We start from the raw sequence: 12,021 nt of genomic DNA, 5'->3' as shown, positions 1-12,021 counted from the left end.
GGAAAGCTGAAAATGCAGACCATTTTGGGGTGTCGAGGTTTGTGATGCACAGCAACACTGCTGTAACAAGTGGTAGTAGAAGTTCAGATCCGGCTCAGATCCTTACTTAAGTAAAATTAGCGATATTGCAGTATGCAGACTCCATTGTTTTTCAAAACTGTGATGATTAGTCATGTGACTCATATGTATTTATCACACATGTGAGTGCTTGTGTAATGTTGCTGAGCAAGCCTGACGAAGCTACAGGCAAATAAAATCCAAATAAAATCACAGTAATGTCATTTTACTGTGCAGTGATTCATTTTAATCTTCAACTAAAATATAAGTACCTCAAATTTGTACTTAAATGAAATACTTGAGTAAATGTACTTAGTTACCATTGACTGTAGCAAACATTGATTGTGTGCCATGTCACTTATAGGCGGATCAGGACAGCTGGCACCAGCCCCAGCAGCCAGTGGTGCTGAGGACCTGGAACATGGAGTCCCCTCACAACTACGAAAACAGCCGCCATGAAACCGCCATCTATGCCTGCCCTGGCGCTACCTCCTTTGAGGTGGAGTTTGACGAACGCTGTGAGACAGAGAAGAGGTGACCAATGTCAAATATTATATATTCAGATGTTTTCTTGCGAGAATTTTTCGAACCCATCCTCAATGCTCTCGATATTCACAGGTACGACTACCTAGAATTCACTGATTCTAGAGGCGGGAAATTCCGCTATGACATGAAGGTTGGAACTGAGAAGTGGCCAAAGGTAGGATATGGGAAAGCACTCAGTTTCTCCATGTGAAACGCTGTTGTTTCTTAATTCCCTTACACTTGTCTGTTGCTCCTCCTGGCTCCTGCAGAAGGTGACATTTGACGCCGGCCCTCAACTCCAGTTCCTTTTCCACTCTGATACCAGTAATAACGAGTGGGGTTACAAGTTCACTGTGACAGCCCTGGGCCTCCCAGATATCACTATTTCTTGGATGTCAGACCTGCAACTGCTGGTGGCTCGCCTGATGGGTCGTCTTGCTTCCAGAACACTCGCCCTGAAATCCCCTCACGGTGAGCCTGTTTTCAAAACCTTTATCAAGTGAACACCTGTCATCTAAAGTGAGTCTCTGTGTGACTCGGACCATAGTTACTATAGAATCTTTCTAATCTTGTACATTGGGACTTTTGTAAACAGGGATTAGGGATTTGTAAAACATGCTTGATTTTGGTTTGAGAAAACGTAATTTCAGACTGCTTCAGAGTTATATCATACTGGAGCATTTTTCAGACCCTTGATGATAGACTGAAATGCTGATATATGTGGGTTGCTGTCTATTCCAGAGGTCCGCACTGTTAAGGAGCTTCCAGCAGGGAAAATGTCCCATGTTCAGTCTTCTCCTCTTTGGAAACCTATTCTGAGACACGGTTTGTGTGAAACAAGGGAGACGAATTGTACTAAAACACCCACAGACCAGGTATTTTCAAATCTGCTTAGTCCAGTTACACGTTCTATTCTCAGCTTTATATTATTCCATTGCTTATTGACCTCAGAAGCTAGAAGCTAATCCTACTTTTTCCATGTGGTAGACAAATGCATGGACTCTTGATGAGTTAATGAGCTTCCTGGAGGACTATGCCCGTTGGAACCCTTCCCAGGAGCCAACAGACAGTAGAACAGAGCTGATGAGGACCCTCATGCAGTCCTGCAGAAAACAGCTCATGAGGAACGAGATTGCTGCCGGGTCAAAGACAGACCAAGCTGTGAATGCCATTTGGGCAGCCATGGTATACCACACACCAGCCCTCAACCATGCCCTGAGGAGCTACGGTAATGCTTGGCTATAATCAGTGGTCACAGAGCAAAAGGTGTATTATGTATTAAGTTTCTTGCTGTGGTTTAACGTGGTTATTCCACAGGGTTGATTAACTTGGCTGAGTCACTCAGTTGATTTGTCTGTTTTGTCTTTGTATGGTTAGTTAATCAGGACTGCAAGTCTTGCTTAAGCGAAGAGTTCATGCAGGTCTATTCATTCGCAGACAACATCAGAACATGGATGGTGAGTGTTTGCCAACAGGATTCGTCTCTCTGTTGACTGTCTGCTGCTGAGTTTATATATGATAATGTTATTTAACTATTATGTTCTTTTTTCCTGTCAGTTGGAGATGAAGCAGAGATACCTAGTTGGCAAAATGAATGGTCCTAATGAGAAGGAAGGGGGTCATGATGAGGTTACCATGGAGACACTCGGTGAGACTCCAGCTGATATAAAGCTAAAGCCCACCCCTCTGTTATCTCTTTTTCTACTTTGCTGACTTGTGTTATTTTCTGTCTGTCTAGCTGACACGTGCATTGAGAAGAGCCTCTTGCTCTTCAGATTTGCTCCTTGTGGAGTACCTTGTCAGGACAGTGACTCTTGCAAAGCTGCAGAGGGAGACAGTGCTCCACTTGTTCGCTCAAATTCAATCTCGGAAGGGGACTTCCAGGCCAGCCCCTCTCTGGGACATCAGACTTCAGGGACTGAGGAGGGAGGTGAGGCCAGGACAGAACAGAGGCCGCCCTCTGGTGCTCAAGCCCAAAACACATCCTCTTGTGTGCACAGCAGGCAAGGCCACAGAGGCTCCACAGAGAGCCTCTCCTCCCAGCCAGGGGAACCAGCCTCACCTTCCGCCTTCCCCCGTAAAGCCCCATTCAGCCGGGCACGCCTGCGCCTCCTGTCCTGTCGATCTGTCGAAGAGCCCCGCATGACCCCCTCTGTCAAGGATCGCTACCCAATACTCAAACACATCCTGAACTTTATAAGGGACCAGGCTCTCACAACGGCAAGGTGACTGACCCCATGTCCTCTATTTTGTGTTGCTCATATGTGGTATTGCATCAAACAGGGTTAAGTCATCCAATTCTTCCTCCTGCAGCATCCTGCAGACCCTGTCCCTGAGCAAAGCCCAGGCTGTGAGTGTGTGCAAGGTCCTGGAGATGGTTCAGCAGTGTTTACATTCCCTGGGAAAGCCACACCTCTTCCAAGCGCCCTGCATCCTGTTCCTACAGGAGCTGCTGGCATGCCAGAAAGACTTCACCAGGTACTTCTGTAGGAAATGTTTCTAGTTCAAGTGGAACAACAGAAAATTTGCTGTAGGTTGATTCTAAAGTCTCATTCACAGTTCAGTAAATATTTGTGATTTTGAACAAGGTTGTCCCAAACTCTGGAATTATGGAATAACATTACAGATTTGTTTCTTAGTTGCTAGACTGAGACGGATCATAGTTGTACTAAAAAAGATTGTCTTGACTTCTATCCCTGATGACGATATTGAGGTGCCAACAAAGGTTGTTGTTAGCATTCATCGATATTAATTCAACAGTTCAAGACATATGAATATTAGGTACATTTTGAGAAAATAATGAAGTTTAAGAAAAAAAACCCTGGATGCCAAGGTACAACTGTAGATCAGTATTTGACCCAAGATTTTCTTTTGCTTTGTCTCTTTCAGTTATTTCTCTCAGCTGTCAGACAGTGGACAGAAGCTAGGAGAGGAGGTGAGGTGTTCCTACCATCAGCTGGTGCTCATGCTGGTGGAGGCAGTACAAGGCTTCAGCAGCCTCAATGAGAAGTAAGCTTTTATCTAACATACCATGTTCTTGTGTAACTAGATTTACTGAAATTGTGCTTGCTGCAATGATTAGTGTAATCCCAAGTGTGTGTGTATGCAGTGGTGTAAACTGACCCTCACCTCTGCTCTCCAGAGCCCTGCTACCAGCCCTCTCATGTGTGCAGACCTGCTTGCTGCACCTTCTTGACATGAGCTGGGAGGTACATGACCTTTCTCTCTTCCTGAATATCAAGCTTCCTGACCTCCTGCTCAGCATGGCCCAGGAGAACATCAGTGTTCATGACATTGCCATCAGGTAATATCAGACCCATCTTAGAAAACAAGGCATGGCACATTGGAAATCCAATGTTTTTCTTATTGATAACCTAAGACTAGCAAAAGACACAGTTCTCATTTTTACATTTTAACAAATCGAGTCTAAACTGCTTTGTGCTTCATGTGTCTATTTCAAATCTCTACATATTCAATATGTTAAGTAGTGTCCCAGCTACTTAAATTTGCAGAGATGATAGATTATGTCTGTGGTTTTCATTGATCTTCAGTCAATGGACAGAGGAGGATGAAATCGCAGACTACAAAAAGAACCAGGAGTGGATGGATGATTGTATGGATGGGATGTTCGAGAAGTGGTATGACAAAATCGATGAAGAGGAGTCCATGGAGGACAGGAGGAAGGTACATCACAGTGCATGAAAGACATACATTAATAGTGCAGTCATTAGCAAACGAGGAAAATTGTCTCGTGTCTGAGCTGTCTGGGGAAAGAAGTGGAACTCTGGTTAATCTGACTGGCCAAAGTGCTTCCCTGCTCTTTGTTTTTTTTCTGTGCATCCTGAGAATAGAGCAGATATAGTCCTGCAGGCAACTCATTGAAAGATAAGCTGCAACCTTACAGCCTGTCATTTAGAAAGGATGGTGTAATATCAATGAATATGTCCAGCATCTGTCAACAAGGTTAGAACGAAACAATGAGACATGAAGCCATGCTAGCGGCTCTGTGAAACTGTACTGCACAGCTCTTCTTTGAGCTTGAGCTTCTTTGAACATTAACATGCCAAATGCTCACAGTGACATTGCTAATATGCTGATCTTGATCTGGTTTGATGTCAAGCATTTTCCTGTTAGTGTAACATGTTAGCATCACATCACACAAAGTTGCATATTGAACTATTTTTGCAAGTGTTTGAAAGCATCACATTAATATTTTGTGCAAATCTATTTAACGAGACAAGCACATATACACAATAATGGTTATGACTGACATAAATGCTGTAATATCTATTTCCTATCGTAATATTATCCAATCCAAAATCCCCAAAACACCTCTAAACAGAGTTTGTTAAGCTGTAGGTGTGAAAGTATTATGTAGATGATTGAGCTAGGATCTAGGTTTGCTTAGCACAGATGGGAAAGTTTGATGATGATAATAATACCGTGTACCTTAAATAATTAACTGGTTTAATCCACAGATGCACATGTTCATTGCACGCTATTGTGACCTGCTCAATGTTGTGATCTCCTGTGACGGCTGTGAGAGGATGGCACCTTGGCACCGCTACCGATGCCTACAGTGCATGGATATGGACCTCTGCAAGACCTGCTTCCTCAGTAAGTTCATACATTTCACTACCCTACACATACAGAAGTATCTGTTGGTCCAGAGTTTTGAGAAACAGGTTAACTACACTAATTGTAAGTTGCATAAGGCCAACAGAGCATACCTAAATGTGAATGTGTGTGTTTATAACCAGGTGGTGCCAAGCCTGAAGGCCATGAGGATGACCATGAGATGGTGAATATGGAATATGCTTGTGACCACTGCCAGGGCCTCATTGTCGGCAGCAGGATCAACTGCAACGTCTGTGAGGACTTTGACCTGTGCTTTGGTTGTTACCATGCAAAGAAGTATCCCGACAGGTGACACATCTCAAGTCTGATCATGCTCTGTTTAAACACACTTACTTTGTAGTGGTTCGCCTCTCTAATTATTTTTCATCCCATCTCTAGCCACCTGCCCACCCATCGGATCACTGTGTACCCCATGGTGACCATACGAATCAGCGATCGTCACCGCTTAATCCAGCCGTACATTCACAACTACTCCTGGCTACTGTTTGCTGCTTTGGCTCTCTACACGTCAGAGCTGAGCAGTGAGAAGCAGATGGAGGGAGAGGCTTTGGACAGCAACACCTTGAGCCAGGCCTCCGCCCTGCAGACACACTGCTCCCAGCTCATCACTGACTGCTTGCTGAAGGGGCAGACTGGCAAAGGTAAATCTAAACCAGAATTTCGGTGTGTTTTTTGGGAATAGTTTGAAATGCTCATGTGCTTTCTTCCTGAGATTCAGTTGGTTAGCTTAGCTAAGCTAGCCTGGCTCTGTAAGAAAAAAAACTGACATGTGAATGATGGTTCACATTTCCCCCTACCATGAAGTCTCATGCTAAGCTAAGGTAATGGCCTGTTACCTCCAGCTTCATGTTTAGCGTACAGATAATAAGAGTCGTATTCATCTTGTCACATAACTCTCAGCAAGAAAACAAGCGCATTTCCCAAAATGTAGAGTGATTCCTTTAAACAAAAATTATGGTATCTTTCCTCGATCCATTCATTTTTACTATCTGGTATCTCAGATTCTTCTAACCTGTGTTTACATGTTTTATCCCTTTATGGCAAACCTTTCGACGCCATCGTCCATGTAGGTCTTCGTTCCTCAGCCTTACTCGCTCTGCTGTCATCCAATGAATCAGCTTCTGATAGTGAGCTGTGTCCAGTGTCTCCAGAGTCCTCTCAGGAGCTCAGTACAGCCACTGACACCTCCTCCCTCCCTGGCAGCACTGCAGCGATCTGCTCCCCATCCTCTCCCAAAGACAAGGTGAGGAACAGAAGCCATGTTATAAGATAATGTGAAGGTTGAATGAGTTCTGTCGGGGGAGTAGATCATTTCGGTGGTAGAAAAAAGAACACTAAAAAAAAGCAAATAGAGCAGGTATTTGTACCATACACACCGTTGAGTTGAGTGCAAGAGTAGAAGTGTCACACTATTTGATTCACAGAATAACTGGAAAAACAGGTAGATCATACATGTACTTGTTATGTCTTTAATGTTGATAATACATACTGTTGGTCTGTGAACCTACTGAACTGTCGTCATCCTCTCACTATTAGAGTAAACCATCAGGTAAAGAGAAAAAGGTGAAGGAGGTGGGCTCTCCTCCCCCTGTTCCGTCAGAGGTGTCATCCCCCCCAAGCACTGGCGAGGGAGGGAAAAAGAAGCTGGTTACCCAAGACACCCTCGACTCCCCCAGTCTCAGCCAGACACCTTCTGTGTCCAGTGAGGACCCCCTCTCTCCTGTGGTCCGACGTAAGTACCGAGATTACCTCCATCAGGGTGTTTACAACTCCGGTTTTGCTCACTTGTGGTTATGGCTATCCCTTAGCTGTCAACCTTGTATGTTTTTTACCTTTCTCAGCTTCAGAGTCTGGACCAGGAACAGTCAGCTCTCCAGCATCTGACGTTGTCAAGGAGACAGATGAGAGGCTGCCTCAGGTTCCCCTTCAGGAGCATGTGTTTTCAGAGTGCTCCAGAGAGAGGATCCTGGGACTACTAGCAGCCATGCTGCCTCCAGCCAAACCAGTATGTGAGACCAGTTTTTAGGGTTGAGATTCTATGTAATGCTAAAGGATTTGCTCAATATTTGGGGAATATGCTTATACACTTTCCTTCAGAAAACTACGTGACTTAGGTTGGTTATGGCCATAGCAGCAAGTTATCTTAACTCAGCATTAAGGCTGCAAAACAGCTAGTTTGGCACTGTGCATAGGTAACAAAATCTGCATACTATCACTCTAAAGCTCGCTAATTAATGTTTTATCTATTTTGTTTACAGGTGCAATTTTAATTTAAAATGTTCAAAAAATATACTAGAATGTGCACAAGTAATAGTTCTGACATTATGTCAAAGGCGTCTGCGTATTGTGTTGCAGAGATATCTACTGAAGTTAGTTGCCATCCTGTTTCATAATAGCACTTTGTACCTCGAGAGGCGATAGTCTGATAGCGTAACTCAGGCCTTCTCCCTGTAGTTTCAGCTGGAAGATGTTATACGAACAGCAAGTTCGCTACGTTTCACAAGCTCTCTCAGCTTTTATATTCTAATAAATAAACAAAATCAAGTGACAAAATGTCAAGAAATAAAATATTCTTACAACTCTTTTCCTTATCAAACAGATAAATACAACTGTACACCTTCTAAATTCAAGTTTCTCTCTTTTACTGAACTAAGGCAAGCTTAACTGCCAAGTTAACTCATCATAAACACACTTCATTCAAACTTGACTGATACGAGCAAGCAAAAAAAAAAAATCTTGTCTTTCCACTGTTGCAACAATCAGACAAATTCTAGTCTGGTTCTCAGAGTTAGATGTGAAAATATTCCAGGTGTTGGTGCTGCTCCTCTCCCGCTTCACACCTCTTCATTGTCCCTGGTGTCAGAGTCCCGGTTGGAGTTGCTGTAAATCACCTCAGCATTCCATTCCATGTCGTCAAACAGCCAATTCTGACACGTTATGCCATTAATCCGTAGAGAAATGTTTTATGGGGGACTGGACTGTTTCTTGGCTTGGTGCAGTGATTTCCTAGATCTTCTTGTCACCTCCAGGTTGCCAGGCAACCAGGGAAGGCTCACCTCACTGTTTACAATATTGATATACTGACATTTTCCGTTTATCTACAGAGAACATTTACATCATCTTTCTTGCATCCTCAGGGTGGCACCCTGTCCCTGCCCAGTCTGAGCTCCATCCTGCCCCAGCTTTTCAAGACAGTCTTTTCCAATGCTGGCTCTCTCAACGAGACCTTCCACCTCACCCTGGGACTACTGGGTCAGCTGCTGCTCCGAATCCCTCCGATGGAGGCTGACACTGCCGTCACAGAGGCCCTGGCTGACAAATTTGAGTTGCTAACACAAGGAGAGGCAGCCAGTTCAGACACCCAGGGCTGGAAGACCACCCAGCTGCTTTTCAGCCTAGGGGCTGTCTGTTTAGACAGGTAAAAGAAGGAAAACCTTATGATGCCTGCGAAATTTACTATTATCGTAATTTATAGGTCCATGGATTTTAGCTGATCCAGAACAACCATGCGAAATATTGTCCTATCCAGATCAACACAAAGAAAGATGAAAATAAAATTACTTATATGCTTTAAGCTATTGGGTTGTAAGTAAGTGGTTCCAGTTATTTTCAGTGTTATCTTTGAAGCAAATTTGTGTTTTTTACTATGTACAGACACAAAATAAAAGTTAGAAATGTGATCATAGGCTGAATGTGTAGGCATGGGATTGATTTCCATCTTTAATGATATTTATAACATTTAATAATACTAAAATAGAAATGGCCACCCATCAGCTGTTATTGTTATTTTGAAATGTGAATCGTTTTTTTCTGTTCTTGTTCCTGTGTTTGGCAGTCGTATTGGTCTGGATTGGGCGTGCACAGTTGCAGATGTCTTACACAGTCTGAATGCTTGTCCTGAGTGGAGCCCAGTCATCGCTGCCTTCACTGACCATTGTATCCATCAGCTGCCACAAACTCTCAAACGCACCAACCTCTTCACCCTGCTGGTGCTTGTGGGCTTCCCTGAGGTAGGCGGAACACGTACCGCTGTGTAGGGTTGTACACTGTGCTCCGTGACTTTCTAAGCTCAGCCGTGACTCCTCTGTGTCTCTCAGGTGCTGTGCGTGGGCACCCAGACGGTGTTTATCGACAACGCAAATGAACAGCACAACATGATCTTGCTCAAACACTTCACAGAAAAGAACCATGCTGCGGTGGTGGATGTTAAGACACGCAAGAGGAAAACAGGTTTGTGTAGTTGTAGCAGTTCAGACAGCTTTGCCTGTGTGTAGAAATAAACGTGGAATTAACCCTCTGTGTGCATTCTGCTCTTTCTAGTGAAGGACTACCAACTCATCCAGTCTCAGGATTCCACTACCGCCAGTCTCCCAGGCCAGTCTGAGGGCCAGGGCTGCCCAAAGACCCTGCTCAGCCGCTACCTGAGCAATTACATCTCTATCATCAGCCACCTGCTGCAGACCAGCCAGGACAATGGCTGTCCTGACGCTGTGGAGGCATCCTGGGTTCTGTCCTTGGCCCTTAAAGGCCTCTACAATACACTGAAGGTACCTGCCATGATATAGGAATCTGCAATGGTGGAGTGGTATTTGTTTCATTACCATTCCATAATTTGATACATATTAGCAATATCTGGGACCTGGAAGGTACAACTGGCTTAGATGATATGAAAGTATCTGTTTTGTCCTCTTGTGTAGAAGCACGGAGTAGAGCAAGCTCAGGAGGACATCCAGGAGGCAGGACTGACCCAGCTGCTGGTGAGGAAGTGCAGCAAAGGGACAGGCTTCAGCAAGCTGTGGTTGCTGCGAGATCTGGAGATTCTCTCCATCATGCTCTACTCCTCCAAGAGGGAGATCCACTCCATGGCCCAGGACCCAGAGCGAGACCAGAGAGAGCAGGACAAGGAGCACGACTCTGACCACTCCAGTTGTTGCACTGACGACACTGATGTCAACAAGGCCGACCCCTTGGAGGGTCTCGATGAGGAGACAAAGATTTGCTTCCAGGTGATGAAGGATACTATTCATACAATACAAGCAGCAAAATAATGTATATGTGTATGTGTATAATGTAATCATCTGAAGTCCCTTTTTTTTTTTTTTCAATGCAGATCACCCACGATGCCTTAAACGCCCCTCTGCCCATCCTGCGAGCAATGTATGAGTTGCAGATGAAGAGAACAGACTCCTTCTTCCTGGAGGTGCAGAAGAGGTCAGCGTCAATTTCCAAATAGAGAATTCTTTTTGTTTTACTTTTTTATATAGTCCACCATGGAAAAGGTCACATTTTACAGTTTAATATCGCCCCTCTCTGTTGTGTTATTTTCAGATTTGATGGAGAAGAGATAAAAACAGATGAGACAATCCGTACGCTGGCTCAGAAATGGCACTCTACCAGGCGGCCTCGCTCTGAGGAGAGGAACACCAAGGCTGTGGACACTGATATGATCGTGGTGTCATGCATGGTGAGTGTGAGATTCAAAAAGCACTGCTCAGAAATGGCTGTTTGGCACATCACCAATATTAGCATCACTAACTAGGACAAGTAGAAGAGGAGAGACTTTTTAGAAAATGTTTGGAGGTGATGTAACATTCTGATACATCCCCATCATTGCCTTACTCCCACAGTCTAAACCCAGTCACTGTGAAAAGGCCACGGAGGAGATCAACGTAGTGACCCAGAAGCTCATCACAAATCCAGAGAGCGACTTACAGCTCAGCTATGCCAAACAGAGGCGCACCAAAAGTTCAGCTCTCTTGCACAAGGAACTGGATGTGCGCAGCAATCGGGCAGTTCGTCAATACCTGGTGAAGGTCAACCAGGCCATCGCCACGCTGTACGCCCGCCACGTGCTGGCCTCACTGCTGGCTGACTGGCCTGCAGAGTCTGCGCTGAGCGAGGAGGCTCTGGAACTGAGCGGCGCCTCACACATGGCCTACATCCTGGACATGTTAATGCAGCTGGAGGAGAAGCCTCTCTGGGAGAAGGTGGGCAGAAGGGAGGAGAATGTGGAGTTTGTGTCGTGTGTGAAGAGAACAAAATGTGGTTTCCACAAACGATGCATTATATGTGTTCTGTGGATTAATGCGATTGTGTTCATCCATTAATGATCAGATTCTCAAGAGGGTGCTGAAGGGTTGCAGCCAGAGCATGCTGTGTAGCCTGTCTCTCACTGCTTGCCAGTTCATGGAGGAGCCAGGTACGGCCGTACAGGTCAGAGAGTCCAAACACCCATATGACAACAACACCAACTTTGAGGTGGGTAAACTGTCTTTGTTTCTTTTTATTATCAATTACATGATGAACAGCAACTGTTTTTAAGAGGTTTATTATTTCCTCATTTGTCGTGCCATCTCATCAGTGTCAGTCTTTGAGCTGGACTTAAATGTATATTGTTCAACTAAAGGTGATTTGGCAAAAAAGAACTATTAGTACAGATACTTATTTGAAAAGGAGCGTGAGCAGGAGTGTGCCATTGTGTTCTCCATTTACTCCCACACTGTATGCTTTTTCCAATTCAGTTTAAGACTGTCAGACTATCAATCTATCTCTGTTGTTTCCATCTTTTCTCCCTTAAGGACAAGGTGCACATTCCAGGAGCCATCTACCTGTCAGTAAAGTTTGACTCCCGCTGCTACACGGAGGAAGGCTGTGATGAGCTCATCGTGTCCAGCAGCAGTGATTTCCTCCAGGACGTCCACAACTTCAGCGGCTCTCCTCAGAAATGGTCTGATTTTGAGATTCCAGGTGAGGAAATTTAAAAAAAAAAGTTGTTTATTTCTTTTCTGCTCTTTGTGTCTA

At 44.5% G+C, this 12,021-nt stretch overlaps 1 protein-coding gene across 1 annotated transcript in view; it reads left to right on the top strand.

Moving 5' to 3' along the window:
- zzef1 (zinc finger, ZZ-type with EF hand domain 1) overlaps positions 1-12,021 on the top strand; it is a 38,477-nt gene that overhangs the window by 10,929 nt on the left and 15,527 nt on the right. Inside the window, exons 22-49 of the mRNA XM_041951831.1 lie at positions 422-591; positions 676-757; positions 852-1,053; positions 1,324-1,457; positions 1,570-1,810; positions 1,960-2,039; positions 2,140-2,230; positions 2,321-2,807; positions 2,896-3,060; positions 3,472-3,591; positions 3,725-3,886; positions 4,134-4,266; positions 5,061-5,199; positions 5,343-5,508; positions 5,599-5,861; positions 6,291-6,463; positions 6,757-6,952; positions 7,062-7,225; positions 8,358-8,638; positions 9,056-9,230; positions 9,318-9,450; positions 9,541-9,767; positions 9,918-10,226; positions 10,331-10,431; positions 10,549-10,684; positions 10,848-11,207; positions 11,335-11,478; positions 11,799-11,967. Coding sequence (XP_041807765.1) covers positions 422-591; positions 676-757; positions 852-1,053; positions 1,324-1,457; positions 1,570-1,810; positions 1,960-2,039; positions 2,140-2,230; positions 2,321-2,807; positions 2,896-3,060; positions 3,472-3,591; positions 3,725-3,886; positions 4,134-4,266; positions 5,061-5,199; positions 5,343-5,508; positions 5,599-5,861; positions 6,291-6,463; positions 6,757-6,952; positions 7,062-7,225; positions 8,358-8,638; positions 9,056-9,230; positions 9,318-9,450; positions 9,541-9,767; positions 9,918-10,226; positions 10,331-10,431; positions 10,549-10,684; positions 10,848-11,207; positions 11,335-11,478; positions 11,799-11,967 — 5,203 coding nt within the window. The remainder of the gene's footprint in view (positions 1-421; positions 592-675; positions 758-851; positions 1,054-1,323; positions 1,458-1,569; positions 1,811-1,959; positions 2,040-2,139; positions 2,231-2,320; positions 2,808-2,895; positions 3,061-3,471; positions 3,592-3,724; positions 3,887-4,133; positions 4,267-5,060; positions 5,200-5,342; positions 5,509-5,598; positions 5,862-6,290; positions 6,464-6,756; positions 6,953-7,061; positions 7,226-8,357; positions 8,639-9,055; positions 9,231-9,317; positions 9,451-9,540; positions 9,768-9,917; positions 10,227-10,330; positions 10,432-10,548; positions 10,685-10,847; positions 11,208-11,334; positions 11,479-11,798; positions 11,968-12,021) is intronic.

Source organism: Chelmon rostratus, chromosome 14 (assembly GCF_017976325.1).
Source record: "Chelmon rostratus isolate fCheRos1 chromosome 14, fCheRos1.pri, whole genome shotgun sequence".
Lineage (NCBI taxonomy): Eukaryota > Metazoa > Chordata > Actinopteri > Chaetodontiformes > Chaetodontidae > Chelmon > Chelmon rostratus.
Note: the sequence above shows the minus strand (reverse complement) of the source record. Positions and strands in the feature narration are given on the sequence as shown.